At 48.3% G+C, this 17,500-nt stretch overlaps 1 protein-coding gene across 1 annotated transcript in view; it reads left to right on the forward strand.

Moving 5' to 3' along the window:
• itga9 (integrin, alpha 9) overlaps positions 1–17,500 on the forward strand; it is a 56,568-nt gene that overhangs the window by 10,925 nt on the left and 28,143 nt on the right. Inside the window, 10 exon segments of the mRNA XM_079729032.1 lie at positions 2,015–2,144; positions 2,900–2,985; positions 3,209–3,271; positions 3,668–3,805; positions 4,608–4,713; positions 6,348–6,442; positions 7,829–7,919; positions 8,335–8,380; positions 8,869–9,023; positions 11,337–11,497. Coding sequence (XP_079585158.1) covers positions 2,015–2,144; positions 2,900–2,985; positions 3,209–3,271; positions 3,668–3,805; positions 4,608–4,713; positions 6,348–6,442; positions 7,829–7,919; positions 8,335–8,380; positions 8,869–9,023; positions 11,337–11,497 — 1,071 coding nt within the window.

The following is a 17,500-nucleotide window of genomic DNA, read 5'->3' on the forward strand; positions in this document are numbered from 1 at the left end:
TGTAAGCATGTCTCGGATCATTGTTTCTTTTACTTCCTTGGCCGTAGAGGGCACACACACATTCCTTATGGCTAGGTTTCCTTGCTCGATCGCGATCTGAATATTAAGATTGATATTTGGATATTTTTGTGTAAAGGTTAGTCAATTGAATGGCAATTTTCTTACAACGCTTACATGGAGAGTTTGAAAATCGTTATTATTTTAAACAAAATATTTATTTTGCCACTGAGCGTATTACTCTGCTCTGCAATTTGGTGTATTTGCTTTCTAAATTACCCTCCGCAGTGTGTTACACTTAGTATATCCTAAATTCTTACAATAATGCTTGGATAAACATTTTGAATCCACCACCTGGAATCGGGTTTCAAAATAAATCATGTAAATTGTAACTTAAATTGTGAATGACTTCGGCCTGTGAGACGTCACTAAAACCTCCTCATATTTGTTTTGAATGTATTTCACGAGAGACTTTTAAGAGGATTCTTGAGAGAGTTTGCGTTCTACAATTCAACTCGGATATGAAATTACCCCACCCCGAAACAACATGACACCAATACTCCACTGTTTTTCGCTTTTTAAGTTACAGAATTTTCTCTGCCCGCAGAATGTCAGGTATTCTGAAGGAACCATAGTGAGACAGAGAGCTGCTGGAGTCTGTCTTTCACTCACTCACTGCAGATGTTATATTCACAGCACAGCGCACGGACAACATTGTGCTTGTCGGTAGCTATTTGTTAAGGTATCGAGTACAATGTTGCGTATCGCGCTCTTAAGAAAATTTGGTTTGGTTTGAGGTTCGTGTAGAAAACTTTGAAAATAGGAGCTCAGGTGAAAGGAAATAGAACCAAACAAGATGTCATGTTTATTTTATTTTTCTCTCTCTCTCTCTCTCTCTCTCTCTCTCTATCTCTCTCTCTCTCTCTCTCTCTCTCTCACTCTCTCTCTCTCCCTCCCTCACTCTCTCTCTCAATCTCTGTCTCTATGTCTCTCTCTCTCTCTCTCTCTCTCTCTCTCTCTCTCTCTCTCTCTCTCTCTCTCTCTCTCTCCCTCTCTCTCTCTCTCTCCCTCTCTATCTCTCTCTCAGTCGGTGGAAGGCCACTTCACGCCACTCTGTATTTCCTTTCTGGTTATGGGTCTTTAATTGCTGAGAACAATGAGCATAAGGCCGTGACCGAGACCAGTTCACAGCTATGATTTTCGACTGAGGCCCTGGATTCCTGAAAGAGGGAACATCAAAGCGGTCTGCTACAGCTGCTCTTTATCCCGGCGATGTGGTTGGGAGTTAGATAGTGCAACCCAGTCTGCGGCCGCTGGTTAACCAGAACTTCACCCTCTGGTGTGTCAGCGCGCGTGTGTGTGTGTGGGAGTGTGTAGGTATTTTCTGTGTTTGTGCGGGTGCCAGTCTGTGTTCTTAGTGTTTTTACAGTACGGCTAGGAAAATGATCTGCGTCAAAGACCATCGGACTCAAACAAGTCTTTCTGTGTGTGTGTGTGTGTGTGTGTGTGTGTGTGTGTGTGTGCGCGTGCGTGTGCATGTCTGTGTGTTTGTGTCTTTGTCTGTGTATGTGTCTGCGTGTTTGTGTGTTTCTTTTCTTTGTTTGTGTATGTGTGCGTGTTTGTGTCTGGGGGTTCTCGTGTGGTTGTTTGTGTGTGTGTGTGTTTGTGTGTGTGTGTGTGCATGTGTGTGTGTGTGTGTGTGTGTGCGCGTGCGTGTGCATGTCTGTGTGTTTGTGTCTTTGTCTGTGTATGTGTCTGCGTGTTTGTGTGTTTCTTTTCTTTGTTTGTGTATGTGTGCGTGTTTGTGTCTGGGGGTTCTCGTGTGGTTGTTTGTGTGTGTGTGTGTTTGTGTGTGCACATGCGTGTGCATGTCTGTGTGTTTGTGTCTTTGTCTGTGTATGTGTCTGCGTGTTTGTGTGTTTCTTTTCTTTGTTTGTGTATGTGTGCGTGTTTGTGTCTGGGGGTTCTCGTGTTGTTGTTTGTGTGTGTGTGTGTGTGTGGTTGTGTGTGTACTCAGGAGCTGGTGGTAATGGGGGCCCCAGGTTCCTACTATTGGACTGGAACCATCAAGGTGTACAACATGTCTTCCAACACCTCCTACAACCTCAACAAGGAGGAGGTGCAGTCCAATCACTACAGCTACCTCGGTGAGGCAGCCCGGCTGTCAGGGAATCACACACACACGCCCGCACGCAGACACACATACACACACATACTCACACATCCACATGCATACATACTAACACACGCCAGCACGCAGACACACATACACACACATACTCACACATCCACACACATACATATGCACACATACACACATTCACATCCATACACATCCATATACACACACGCTCGCACGCAGACACAAATACACACGCACACATACACACACATCCACACACATACATATGCGCACACGCTCGCACGCATACACACATACACATGCACACATACACACACTCACATCCATACACGCACGCTCGCACACATACACAAACATATACACACATGCTCGCTCGCACACGTTCACAAACACACACATATACACACGCACACACACACACACACACACACACAAACACACACACATCATACCCGCCTGCACATGCAGAACACACACTCTAACGCACAGACACACACATACACAAACACACACGTATACACACACACACACACACACAAACACACACACACACACACACACAAACACACACACATCATACCCGCCTGCACATGCAGAACCACACTCTAACGCACAGACACACACACACACAAACACACACGTATACACACAAATGCTCACACACACAAACACACATTACCAGCTAAACACACACCCACACACACACACAAAGTGTGTGCCGCGGACTCACAGTTAGGGCGTGTCTCTGGTTGGGCGCAGGCTACGCGGTGACCGCGGGACACTTCTCGGCCCCCAACGTCATGGATGTCGCCGCTGGGGCCCCGCAGCACAGCGGCAGTGGAAAAGTAGGACCCCTGGCTCTATCACATGATGTCCTTAATATTATAGTATGGATCACTGTAGTATTTATTTATGTATTGTATCCGTATTATTGTTTTTAAATATATGGATGTGTGTGTTTGTGTGTGTGTGTGTGTGTGTGTGCGTGCATGCGTGTGTGTGTGTGTGCGTGTGTGTCTTTGTGAACCTGTGCTTCTGATGGACATTGATTGACGTGCTTCTCCTCAGGCGTATATTTTTAAAATCGAGGGAGGATCTCTGGTGAAGACGTTTGAAGCCTCTGGGAGTATGGTAAGTGTCTGTCGCTCTATTGATGTGTAGAATGTACGCGATATGCACGTGTTACGTTAGACATGGCCATTATGTAGCTAGCGTATCTGTTTAGCCCTGTAGAACCCAGTATTTACCTCTGTTTCAAGTGTTTCAGCGACTTAGGAGAAAACCCCTCAAATCAGAGCCAGAAAGCTACTCACGCATTACATCACTGTGCTAATATCCATCTTGTATTCAAACCCATTGGGGAAGTACAGCAGGCAGATTAAGGACTTGGGAACTGAGTTTGACTGTGTGTGTGTTTGAGGGGAGGGGAGCGGGGGGGGGGGGGGGGGGGCGGTTTTGGTTGTATTTGGACCTTGTGTTTGGCACTGTATTCTGACCCCATTGCTTTGTGGCTTGGCTTGGTTCCAGATGGGCTCTTACTTTGGCTCCTCATTGTGTGCAGTTGATCTGAACCGGGATGGCCTGTCAGACCTGCTGGTGGCCGCCCCCATGCACAGCCAGCTTCGGGACGAGGGCCAGGTCACTGTTTACCTCAGCAGGGGCAACGTGAGTGGCTCGGAGGAGACACGCCGTAGCTCCGCTCACTGCCGCTTTCCCTGTAGTCGTGTGGGTGTGTGTGTGTGGGTGTGTGTGTTATCTGTGTATGTTTGTGTTCACTCGGTGTTTGTGTTTGTGTTGTGTTTGTGTGTGTGTCTGTGTGTGTTCACGTTGTGTGTGTGTTTGTTTTTGATCTGTTTTTTTGTATGTGCGTTTTCAGTCTGTGATTGCGATGTGTATGCGTGTTCACTGTGTGTGTGTGTGTTTGCTGTGTGTGTTTCTGTGCGTGAGTGTGTTCGCTGTGTGCATGTTTTATCCCAATGTGTGTGTGTCTGTGTGTGTGTTTGTGCTTGCGCTGTGTATTTGTGTTCATTGTGTGTATGCGTATGTGTGTGTGTGTGTGTCCGCTATTCGCTGTGTGTGCGTGTTTGTGTATGTGTGAGACCTGCAGCCATCCATCAATCAGTTTTGTTTAACCTGAGTGGAAGCGGTTTCCGTATGACTAGATAATTGTGTTTGCTCGATCTGTCAGTCGTTAGTGCTTGATGTAACTCAGACCGCTGTTGTTACAACTTTCATACAACAACAATGTGAACCCATCATTGGATCCAGCAGTAGAATTGTTCAGCATACAACGATTAAGAGTCGTTTTCTGCCACGGCTTGTTCAGTAAATGGGAGTTGTGTTCACAGCTTTGTTTTTATTTATGGGGTGAAACCCTGGTACTATTAACCACGGTTTCAACACGGCAGTAGTCAACCATTGAACAACTCAGAAGAATGCAAACCATGTCGTCTCGTTCTGTTTCCAGGGAGTGATGGAGGAGGCCGGTGTCTTGAAGGGAGACAACGCCTACAACGCACATTTCGGAGAAAGCATTGCGGCGATCGGGGACATCGACGACGACGGCTATCAAGGTCAGTGATCGATACGCCAGCTGTTACCCGTCCAATCACGGAAGCCGCTGTTGAGGGGCCATGGCTTCTCCTGACAGGAGGGACCGGTTAAACCTGTTAAGCTTTTGTTAACACTTGAGTATGTCCTCATCACATGCCATAACTTAAAGCTCTTTATTTTAGGTTAAACGTCTTAGGATTCCCCTCTGAGGGGCAATGACTCAGTACTATCCCATCAAGGTGGAGTTAACTGCTTTATTGTAGTCAGAGTCTAGGAGCTCCTGCTATTAGGACAATATAGTCATGCAGTTTATACTTCTTCCACAGTTTTGAACGAATCAACCCTGAATTGAAACCCTGTTTGGTCGTCAGACTCTGCAGGGTGAACTGAATTCCCCTCGTTCTGAGAAACACACAACTGCTCACATCCCCCCGGGGGGATCGCGTCATCAGAAGTCACCGCCTCGTGTTCGCTAAACTGCGCAATCACATGTGATTAATTAAAGCCATTAGTGTTCCTTCGCTTTTCTTCTCTCACACTCCAACTGGCTCTGAAGGCGCCGGTTGTTTCGGTTATGGCTGGGAATCGGCCCCTGGGTGGAGGTCTGGGTGGGAGAACGGCCCCGGGGCCTGCCGCCTGGAACAGCGTGTACCACAGACACAAGTCACCCGGGACGTAGTCACTCATCAGGCCTTTCACTGGGGGGACGTGGGCTCGGTAATGGCTTAAGTGCCGGCTCTCAGCTGCCACCGCAGCACCAGACGTTCATTGTGAGAAGGTTGTCAGAAGCTGCATGAATGGATCCTTGGATGATTTAGTAATAGTAATAAGTTTATGAATTCGGAATGTTCATCTATGAATTATTTGCATGAGTTAACTGGTTAAATACACTAGCCTCAGTAAATTAGTTTTTAATGATCTTAGATTCATAATGGGACGTTCCTTGGAGGGCTTGAGTTTAGGAATGGAAAAGTCCATAAATGTCGATCTGAGCTATTGGGCCAGGTCTTTACGCTGTTGGTTCAACGCTCGCTGGGCGACTCATTCTGTTTTACGGCCACTGATAACCTTTTAGTGTCTATTAAAAGGCTTTCTATGCGAAATCCTTTCCTAGGCCATAGGTGGTCCACCTGGGCAAACAATGACTCAATAGAAGATTCACCTTCACGTTAACCTTTCTTTCTTTCTTTCTTTCCTTCGTTCTTTCGTTCCTTCTATCTCTCTGTATTTCTTTCTTTCTCTCTTTCTTTTGATCTTTCTTTTGTTCTTTCTTTCTCCCTTTCTTCCTTTCGTTCTTTCTTTCTTTCACAGTAACAGTGTTGATATCCATATACACAGGGTGCGATTTGTGAAAAAACCAGAGGGGGGATAATTTTGAGAAACATTTTAAAATGTTTCAAAATGAAGACGGACCCTGTGTATTTTGGTTGTTAATTATTACGATGTAATGGTGAAAATACTTTGGGTGGGGGGGATAATTTTTATCCCCACCGAGGATAAAAATAATTCAGCAGAGGTTAGGACGTGTAAACGAGAGGGGGGGATAATCCCCACCATCCCCACCGGCAAATCGCACCCTGCATATACATATTCAAACGGCCTATTGAAGTAGCCGATGTAACCTCAGTGCTCCGATGGTCTGTTGGTTCTGTAGATGTAGCCATCGGCGCTCCTAAGGAAGAGGAGTATGCTGGAGCTGTGTACATCTACCACGGGGACAGCGAGGGGATTATCACCAAGTACTCCATGGTAAGGACACACACACACACACACACCAATACACAGACAAACACGCACACGAGTACACACACACACGCACGCACGCACACATACACACACGCACACACACGCACAAACACACACACGCACGCACGCACACACACACACACACACGCACACACACACACACACAAACACACAAAAGTGGCCACACACACACACGCACACAAAGACCCACACACACATGCCGATACACAGACACACGACCACACACACACACACACACACACACACACACACACACACACACACACACACAACACTCTAACTTGCAGAGTCCAACCTAAGACGTAGCTGTGTTATTTTTGGAGCGCTACAAACAACAGCCTAATGAGACCCGTGGACTAGAAAGGCATCCACAGAACGATCCAGTCTTTTATTATTGTTGGGGAACAAACATCTTAAACCGACGCTGCTGACGGCCTTCCTTTCTGCGCGCGCTGTGAACGGCGTTGTGCAAAACGCATTCCGTCATCTCCTTTTAACGAGCGGGGCTCTGCCAGCCTCACAGCATTAGCGGCGCACGGAGCAGCCAAGAGGGGGCACGTGCGCGCGTGTGTGTGCTGACTCGGCAACCGTTGCAGTATCTGGCTAATGTGCGGTAACCTACCCAGGTGGTTCTCCACCACAGCCCTGGGAATCGGTTTCCAGCCTTGGTTTGTCGTCCCCCTGCCGACGTCGGGTCGGCAGGGGGAAGCTACCAAACCGGTAGCTTGTTTTCATTAGCGACTACAAAGCGTCTCTCGTTCGCCCGCTCCCTCGCCGCGACGGAGCGGGTTGACGGTTAGAACACGACCGGCCGGCTCCGCCTGGCTTTGAGAGGCGTCACTCTCTCCCCGCCCCCACCCTTGCACTGAGGCACGCAGGCAGCGCAGCACGGTGGTTGAGTAAACCCCCCCCCTCCACCCCCCTCCTCCAGCAGAGATGCCCCAAAAGCCCTGAATCTCAGGTTTCACATGTGTTTCTGCCTACGTACCCGCAGATGATTCTGTTTAACGAGTGGGAGTGGGTTTCATTTATTCATTCATTGTGGTCGTTCGCTGCTCAGCGATTCAGATATAGTCATCTTTGTCGCCGGCGATGGGATCCCACACAGTATCATGTAGTAACATTAACCGTATGCATAGAAAAACGCCAGGCTTCTAATGAACTGACTTATGAATTGTTCACATATTCCTTACACACATTCCATTCCATTTTTAGCATCCATAAACTGAAGCCCATACTTTACTTTCACTCGCTTAATAAAGGAGAACATTTACAATCATACATTATCGTCCCAATAAATGTTCCGCTGCATGAAGCATGTTTGTGTGTGGATGCTGTTGCTCAGCCGGCTGTTCCCTTCCCCAACAGCGATTGTCTGGCCGTACCATCAGCCCAGGCCTGCAGATGTTCGGCCAGTCCATCTCTGGCAATGTGGACATGGATGGCAACGGATACGCAGGTAGGGGCACAGAGAACAGACTTTGATGTGGGGTAAGGAGGTGGGGTGAGGAGTAAAGAACAGACGGCGAAGGATTTAGGCTAACAAAGAGGCCTGTCTGGCAATTTCAAAACAAAGACATCAAACAGGAGACAATTAGACGGGTTAAGCCTCGGTTTCATCCCCAAAGTCTTTCAAAATTGGCGGGCTAGCTTCTCGCGAAACAAAAGGCATCTTGTTTAGGGGCTTCCACTGTGGAGTTTCAGTCTCCGAGCCAGCTAAACAAGTATTGCAGTGATTCAATGTGAATGGTCTCTGTCTATTGTGTAGACATGGCAGGTGTGAGGGACATATTTTAAGCACATTTTCCTGGTTTAATTTTTCCGGTCGTTTTATAGCTTTTTCTCACACTCAACGTTTATGTGTCTTGTTGCAGATGTCACCATTGGGGCGTTCATGGCCGACAGCGTGGTGCTGTTGAGGTGGGTAGCTGCCAGTACGGCGCCTTCTTCCTTCACTAGAATGAAGCTCACAGTTCACTGCTCTCCTGAGATGGCTGAATGCCTGGTCTCTCACACACACACGCACGCACACATACACATACACATACATATATATATATATCTATACACACACACAGACCGACAGACAGACAGACAGACAGACACACAACCCCCTAAACATACATCTGGACTTCTGTACACCTTAGACACGCTCAATTATGTGTGTCTGCTATAAACAATGTTTAAACATAGGTCTTTGTTCGACTTTATTCCTTCCTACTGTGTATATATGTCTTTATTATATGGATATTTTTTTGTTAGTTCTTAGCATAGTCTTGTTTATTTATTATTTCTATTGCGGTGACTTTATTTACTCTGTAGTCCTTTATTTCTGCTCAGACGCCCACATCTCTGTGTTTCCTGTTCCTCATCTCCCCCTGTCTCTGTGTTTCCTGTTCCTGTTGTAGGACCCGCCCTGTGATCAGCGTGGACGTGTTCATCTTCCTGCCCGTGTCCATCAACATCACGGTGCCACAGTGCCACGAGGGGCCCCAGAACCTCAACTGCTTCAACCTCTCCGCTTGCCTGCAGTTTCGTGGACGGCAGGTGCCAGGACAGATAGGTACATCCCCCCCCCCTTCATCCCCCCCCACATTTTCACTTCCGTTTGCTGGAATGCACGAAACACTTCTGTGTTTCGTGCATTCCAGCAAACGGAAGTACGAAACACAGAAGTGTTTCGGAAGCACGAAACGCAGAAGTGTTTCGGAAGCACGAAACGCAGAAGTGTTTCGGAAGAACGAAACGCAGAAGTGTTTCGGAAGCACGAAACGCAGAAGTGTTTCGTGCCCCCCCCCCCTCCCCTTCACACACAGCACAGAACACAAACATGATCGGGGCTGGGTGACGTCCCTTCTGTTGGTATTTGAAGCGAGATCCCAAACATCTTCACTTCCGTTTGCTGGATGCACGAAACACGGAGGTGTTTCGTGCATCCAGCAAATGGAATTGAAGATGTTGAAGCAAAAACTATCAAGTAAAAATGTTGAAGTGAAAACTGTCATGAAGCAACACCCCACAACACCCGCCCCCTGTCGGTGATTGGTTTGAATACTATTTATTTTGGTTTTGAGTGGTTTGGTAGTACCATTTGTTTTTGTGTGCGATCTCGGAGCACGGGCTGCCTACGGAGACGCTGTTTTTCGACGGCCTGCTTACGGGGCGGGCAGCTAGCGGATCGTGAGGAAAGACCAGATGAATGTGATCATTTATGTTTCGGCCTAGAATCGCTGATGCAACCTTTAAGGTGGATGACTCCCAGCGGAAAGGCACTTGATTCGATCCCCGGTCTCTGTGACACACCTAATCCAGACTCCCGTTCCTTTAACCAGATGTCAATGAACTCCCTGCAAGTCGTTTTGGATGAAAACGCCTCTTCATCGACTCGATAGTGACGATAACTCTGTGAATGCTGTCGGGGTGTAGTGGTAGCGGCTGTGTGACTAGCGCGTGGCTAACAGCAATCACTATCCCCATGCTGTGGCGCCCCTGTGGTAACCGGCCCGTTGTCCAGCGGGTGTTCAGTGTGTGCCGTGGCGTCAGGGTGTTGTCCCGCTACAGTGTTTGGGTGTGCCACCACCCACCCCCCCTGACCCAGGGGACGGGGAGGACCAGACCGCCATTACCCTTGTGCCGCGCGCGTCACAAACGGGGCCTCTGTTGTGTGTGTTTGGCTGTCTGGCGTGTGGCGTGGAAAGGGCCGCACCTCTGCTCTGGGTGACTCCGGTTAATGAGAACCGGCTGATGATCTGCAAGAGTGAGCTCATGGCAACCTCCCCCCCCCCCCCCTCCCCCTCCTCTTGGCAGGGGGTGGGGGGCGAACAGTAGGCTTTGGTGTGAACGAAAGGGTGTGTACGGGCTAATTCATTCAACGGAAATGGAGAGAAGGCAAGCGAACTGGGAACCAAGTCCAAATAAGGTCTTGCTCGGAAGACGCTGTCATGTCTGACCAGGGGCTTAGGGTGCTGTATCTCTGGAAAGCGTTAGGGGGTTGTGGGTCCATCTCTTCCCAGCGAAGCCGGTCATAGAAGGGGGGGGGGGGTTGTTATGGCAAAAGTCCTCTTTCGACCACACGCCAGTCGAGTTAGCCAGTCGGAAAATTCATTTCCTTTTGTTTGTCCTTCCCCAGTCTGTTCACCTTTAGCCACGATAATACCTCAGGATGAAATCTGTTTTACATAGAGGCACCCGCATTCTTCTTGGGCATTTAGTGTGAGGATTACTAACAAGAACCACTGAAACAATGGTGCTGCAGGCCTTAGGATCCTGTATTGGGTTATGTTAGGACCTGTCCATGGCAAGTCGGGAAATTTAATGTTACAGAGAAGCAAACACAAGGAGAATGTTCCTATTGGTTATGATGCGGTGGAGTCCTTAGCTGGCATTAGTCGATGAAGTGTTAACTTTCAATTGACCGGGAATTATCACACCTTCTCTGGCGTTTACAGGCCATTCTTAAAGCAACACCCGTGAACAGCTGCACACTACACTACAACACACACACACACACACACACACACACACACACACACACACGCACACACCCCCACACACACAGACACACACACACACACACACACAAACACACTAATGCACACACGCAAGCAAACACACACACACACAAACACACAGACATACACCTAGACACAAACTCAAGCACACACGCACACACACAGACACACTAATGCACACACTTACCCCCACACACACACACACACACCTAGACACACACTAACGCACAAACACACACCCATACACACACACACACACACACACACACACACACACACACAAGCACACGCACACACACACACACACAAGAACACACACACACACACACACACTGTGCTGTAGCTGTGTTTGTGTGTCTCTACAGAGCTGCTGTACAACCTGACAGCTGATGTGGATAAGAGGCAGCGGGGTCAGCCCTCGCGCATCTACTTCTCCCAGAACGGCGTGCCGGTCAGCGTGCTGAGCCAACAGCTCAACCTAGACATCAACAGGGAGGTGTGCCAGCACTTCACAGCCTATGTGAAGGTAAGCCTCAGTGTGTGTGTGTGTGTGTGTGTATTTGTGCCTGCGTGTGGTGTACATGTCGACCTGGGACTCAGACAATTCTTCTGACAACTTGATTACATTGCCCTCCCCCTTCTATCAACATCGCCATCACAATAACAGTCAATAGTAGCTATTTTAGTGTGTGTTTATTTCTGATCGCTTCAATAGCAGCTGGGCTACTCCCATACACAACAATACTTCCAGACAGATAGTCAAAACAACAGTCTGAAAATAAAAACACTAAATTCCCCCCCCCCCCCCAAAAAAACGCAGTGTGTAAGTCCTGGTCGACCAGACAGAGGAAAGGCTCTGATCCAGTTTCTAAACCTGTGAGACACTGTGAGCCACATTGTTACACAACAACTACCTGGGGTTCTGGGCCCCATGGGGGCCCCTCAGCAGGCCCAAGCCCCCCTGCTGGTCAGCAGGACCATGTCCTGAAGTGTGAATGTGTTACCAGCCCTAGAGTGTTCAATGCAAACCCCAGACCCACCCCCCTAAGCAGGAATGGGACAGGGAGAGGAAAACATAGTGCCCTTTGTCATCGCATAGTGGCCCGACTGTGTGCTGTTTGACGGTGACTCTACCATATATACACACCCAGGCCGTGTCTACGTCCTAGGGGGTGTTTCACCCCCGCACCCTCACCCCTCCTCTGACCCCTTCCCCAACTCGCTCATATGGTGTTATTCACAGGGGCCTGTAAATTTCACTGGCATCATTAACTCCGCACTTCAGGCACTTTCACTGTGGGAGAGAACTTCATTGGGGCATTTGGAGCACGCTGAACTCGTATCGAACACAGAGAAAGGCTGTAAAGCTGTTAATCAAACCCACCTATACACACATATCAAAAGCTCTCCCTGTTATATGGCCGTGTGTTTACTCCTTATCGTTATAACGGACATCGATTTCTCCTTCTCTGCTTATCAGGGGAAGTCGGATTTGGGGTTTCTCTTCGTCCCAACTGTAATTCACGGTAGAGTAAACCGTTTAAATTGCCTGTCCTGCTTAAAGTAAGCCGGGAAACATTTAGACGCTAACCCAAACACACCAGGCTGGGTGGGCATAGCGATGAGCGCACGCATTACATTACGCCAGTGACTAAAGCAGGGACGGAAGCCTCGCGGCGCTCCGGTTGTACTTCAGTGTCCCACAGATAAACACCCGTCACTTAGAGAGCGCTAAGAGGGTCATCTGCCAGACCGCAGCTTCAACAAGCCTCAGGCACTGTCTCGTACCTGTGCTGGTTTAACTACCGCCACGCGGGCGGTTGTGATTACAGTGGAGCCGGCGCTGTTGTGAGGGACAAGCTGTGTAATCCCAGTCCGGTCGGGGTGTGATTTGTTAATTGAAAGGCTCTTTAGCGTGGAGGCTTATTACACAGCGCTGCGCCTTCCTGGGATTGGAGCGTTAAAGTGTGAAAGCCATCCATAGGGTGTCTGGCTGTGAGAGGATGTTTAGTCTGGCCTGCAGGTAATGTTTGTTTACACGGACACAGTGTATTTTTTCACTTTTGTATTACGGATGGAGGATTGGTAGTCGGTAGTTCTACTTTTCCCTTTTTTATTTTTTAGTTTCTCATCCAAATTTCCACCTGCTCAGCCGAGCCGGGGCGGTAATTAGAGTCTGAGCGAGGCCGTTGCTCCAGCAGCGTGCCAGATCCCCGCAGACTGTTTACATCCCGCCCGACACCGGCTACGGACAACTGGGGAAAAGTAAAGGGAGCGCAGACTTGTATACGCTGCTCTGTGACCTCCTCTGGGCCGGCGTCATCGGAGGTGTCTGCCCAGAATGTGAGCAGGAAAAGGGGAGAATCGCCGTAATCACAAGGGGATCCGGCCCCCCTGAGAGGAGAAGTGTCTGTAGCCTGTCCCGGGCCTGTCTCATCGTTTATCTTCCTCGTGTGTCTTCCCGTAAGAGCTGCCCTGAAGAGGTATGATAATGGCAAACAGCTGGTGCCCATCTCCTGGAGCTGTCTTGTACCCCTCAACCCCCACCTCCTCTTCCCTGAGATGAATCCTCCAGAGTTAAAACTAGCAGAGGGTCCGGCACCCAAGCAGGCCTCTGCAGTCTGGGTCAGACAGAAGGGGGACAGGATAGATCATGTGGGTCGTGGTCTTCCACACCCATTGCTAAAGGTTCTGGGCTTCATATCGTGCCCCCGGTCTACCTGCAGACATGCTTGAGCGAGTTCGCTGTATGTTGCTTCGGAGCAAAGTGTTGGCTGACACCACGGTCGTAATGTTGACCAGAGCTCCCAGCTGCTGGCCGCTGGTAATGGAAAAAGTGTCAGGGTTGGGAGTTGAAGGTAGTGGCTCTGGTACGCGAGTGGTCCGTGGAAGCGTTCCATGAACTATTCTGGGCCACTCTCCTGCTCGACTGTTTGCACCCTGACCATTTGTCGGCCCCCTCTTGTGAGCAGAGTAAATCAAACTGTCTAATAAGACCTTTGGCTTCGCAGTAACGCTCAAGTTGGAATTTAACTGCACACGGTTAAAGTCCTATTTGTTCTGCCTAGTTTGAGTTAAGGAGCACCAGGACTGTTTCAGGGATAGGCAGGCATATTCTGAAATCAAAAAGAAGTGGAATGTGGGTTGTATAATACGTCCAAACTCACAAACTGCACATATGAAGCACAAAGGGGTACAGAACGTTTTTACCGTGATATTATGCGAGTCTTTCATGTGGATAATTTCGAACATGTTTTCATTGGCAGGGGCTACATTATGCCAAACCAGCCCACCAGATGTTCATTGTTTGGTTATTATTAGCAAAACAAACTATACACGCTCTTCGCTACGGTCGTACCTACGGATGGGCGAGTGCTGCTGTGATTGCTTTTTAAATGAGTACGGGCAGATAACTGTGTAATTGTGTGCACACCCTTTCGTTATTGTTTCCTGGCTGAACGTGTTCAGCCAGCCACTCCTAGTGAAATGGCTCGCGCAGGTATGAATCACTTTCTCCACCCAGCCCATAGTAATTCAGTTTGGGTACGGCAGTAAGAACAGAAATAGTGCAAATGCTTGAGAGTTTGCCAGCCTACGGTTTGGAGGTGTGATTTCATCTTCTGTGGAATGTTTCGCCCACGCTTCATGCTAAGCGTTACTTGGATGTATACCGCGGAGGGAAAGTTATATACAATGAACTTCAGAAGAGGGTGATCAGTGCTAGCCTTTAATTTATGTTCACTACTACGACAACTGCACATCTAAGTCTGTCGAGTCTTCTATCCAGCAATTCTTTTCAGTTATTTTCTTACACCTTCTTAGTTGTATTCAGGGTAAAAATAACTTGTCAGCGTCACACTTCATTCATGTAAACCCACCGATTATTATTCCGCAAGGTCACCAGGGAATGCTATTTTCCAGCCTCGACACACAGACTTCCAAAGCGTAATGGACCCAGGCCTGTTGTGTAAGCTGCTAAATCCTACTTCACTGGCCGGTCTCGCTCCGGGATCACACAGCCGCGGCCATTCTCCCGTCCTCTCTGTACACGCTCGCGTGTCGATAATCCAGCAATATCTCTTCAGCCTCCGCCACGTGCACATGCCTTGAAACCGTGCCAACGTTAGGGTGGAAGGGGGGGGGGGGGGAGGGGGGGAAGCACGGACCCTGGAGAGACGCTAGAACAGGCAACTGAAGCCACGTCTGTGTGACAGTTGGTTGTCTAAATTAGCTCGGAGTGCGACCCCGCGTCTCCCCCCCCAAACGATTGTGGGCGCCCCCCCCCCCCCTGTATCTGATGTCCGCCCGGGCACTGGCCCCTGGCACCAGGCTGGTATTCCAGGCCAGTGCAGGGTGCTGTTCCGCTGCCTGCCCCAGGCTGCTGGCTCCAGGCTGGGGCAGCGTTAAAGCTAAACGAGGGCCGAGCACATCCATCCAGGCTGCCTGGATGCCAGCCACGCTGCATGACAGTTGTTTGGCCCGCTGAGGACAGGATATACATATATATATATATATATATATATACCATGTTGTTTTGAGATGTCCTTAAGTGGGCGGTGGTGATATATATATATATACATATTTATATAAGTATGGCTGTCATTTGTTTGTTTTTATTTGTTTTATTTTTAGCTCTGAATGTGTCTGTGAGTCTGAGTGTCTGCCCTGCTGTTGGGAGGGAGGTAGCTACAAAGCTTCAGATAGCTGAGGGCGAACGGTACCACAGATAGATTGTTGTGAGATGGATTGGGTTATTTGTGAAATGGGTTCTTTCACAAACACAGGATGTAGGATCGGATGTTCGCCAGTGAATCTAATTGTGGAGATGCCCTTGAAAAAGGAAATGTATACAAATGTTTTGAGAAGCTGAGGAGTACCATGATCAAAGAAAATACACACGTACATCTTTCTTCTTCACACAAATATACTCCGAACTCCATGAAATAAACATCCAGGGGTTATTTACCAATACAGTCGGGCCTGGTTCAGATACACCATAGCCTCCCTAGGTTTGCTTGTTTCATCCCAAAGAGAGAACCCCCCCCCCCCTCTCCTTTTAACTCCTTGCTCAAAAGCAGAGCAGCACGTGGCTGAGAGTTGAAGTCCTCGCTGCCACACTGCCTGCTTTGTCCGACCGCTCGCTTTACAGTTGTGAGGAAAAGCGCGCAATTCCCCCGCTTCCATTGCTCTGGTTTCATTTACGGCCCGGCCAAGAAAGCTGATACAATGAGAGTTCATGGCAGGAAGATAATCACATCCAGCTGCCCTCCATTACCGCCGCCAGTGAGTCAAGCACCTATTTATTAAGAGCCGGATGGGCCGAAGAAGAAGAAGAAAAAGAGGAGGGAAAAAATTAAAATATACAGAAATAGTATGAGTATTTCGTAGTAGTATGAGTAAAAAAAAGGATTAAGATCCTGTCGTAAAAAAAAAAAAAAAAAATGCTTTGTCTGCAACTTCTGGTCTTCAGGGCACTGTGTGGATTCGTTGTGGAAAAAATACTCTGAAGTGAGTCGTACTTATTTTAGCTCAGGGTAGTATTTTGCACAGGATTTCCCGGAATGGTGATGCCAAAAGGAACACGACTGAAGTCCCTTCCAGAGTTCTTTCTATCGGAACGTGGATTGCAGTCTTGTTTCACCGAATAAAATGAGTCATCCTCGACTTGACATAAGTAGTCCTGTCTGCTACAAAGATGTTACCGCGGTGTTTTCCCATATATTCCCATAAATCAGTTTCTTTTTCTGTTGGTTTCAAATGACCACGGCTTGATCGCAGTGAGCAGTTGCTATATCGAAATGCCTATTACTTAACTCAACGGCAACCAAACAGTGAACTGATTTTGATGTTCTGTTGCTTCTGGCAGCTCGGCATGCTGGGTTAAAAACATTTCCTCGTAGACAGCAGGCCACGTTACTGCCACCCGATGCCACCGCAAGTCAGCGTAATGGGTGGCCAATTCTGACCAAAATGAAAGCATTTATCCCACCATGATTCCCACATCCACTGCGGCGGGATTGCGTGTGAGCGTGTGTGCGTGTGTGTGTGTGTTTATGTTTGTGTCTGTGTGCTGTTTAACGCACAGAACAAATGCCGGTTTTGGAAGAAAGGTTGCGAAGAGTGGTCTGTCTTTTAGGGCCTGTCTTTCTACACAGGATACCGCATGCATACATACACGAGGCTACTATATACATTGGATGTAGTCGTGCTATGTATGCAATGTAAGAGGTTTCAGATTGTGGTTATCTACTTTATGACTTGGGCTCTGACCACAACCTGACAACCTAGCCACTATAACCATTCTGAAATGCATATTTGGAGGTAAAACTGTACATTTTGCACTTTCATAGCAGTTTAAAATCCTACGTGATGAAGCTGAATAAGCCATCTCTTTCTGTGCAAAGCATACAGTGATATAATCCACTGACAAGATGCAATAACATCATTGAAACCATTTGTCTATAGAACCGGTAACGGTTCAGCATTTAGGGGACTTATTTTTCAGTGCCCTAATTTTATCCGGGCGTAG

The sequence above is a fragment of the Pollachius pollachius genome, assembly GCF_949987615.1.
Source record: "Pollachius pollachius genome assembly, chromosome: 2".
Classification (NCBI taxonomy): domain Eukaryota; kingdom Metazoa; phylum Chordata; class Actinopteri; order Gadiformes; family Gadidae; genus Pollachius; species Pollachius pollachius.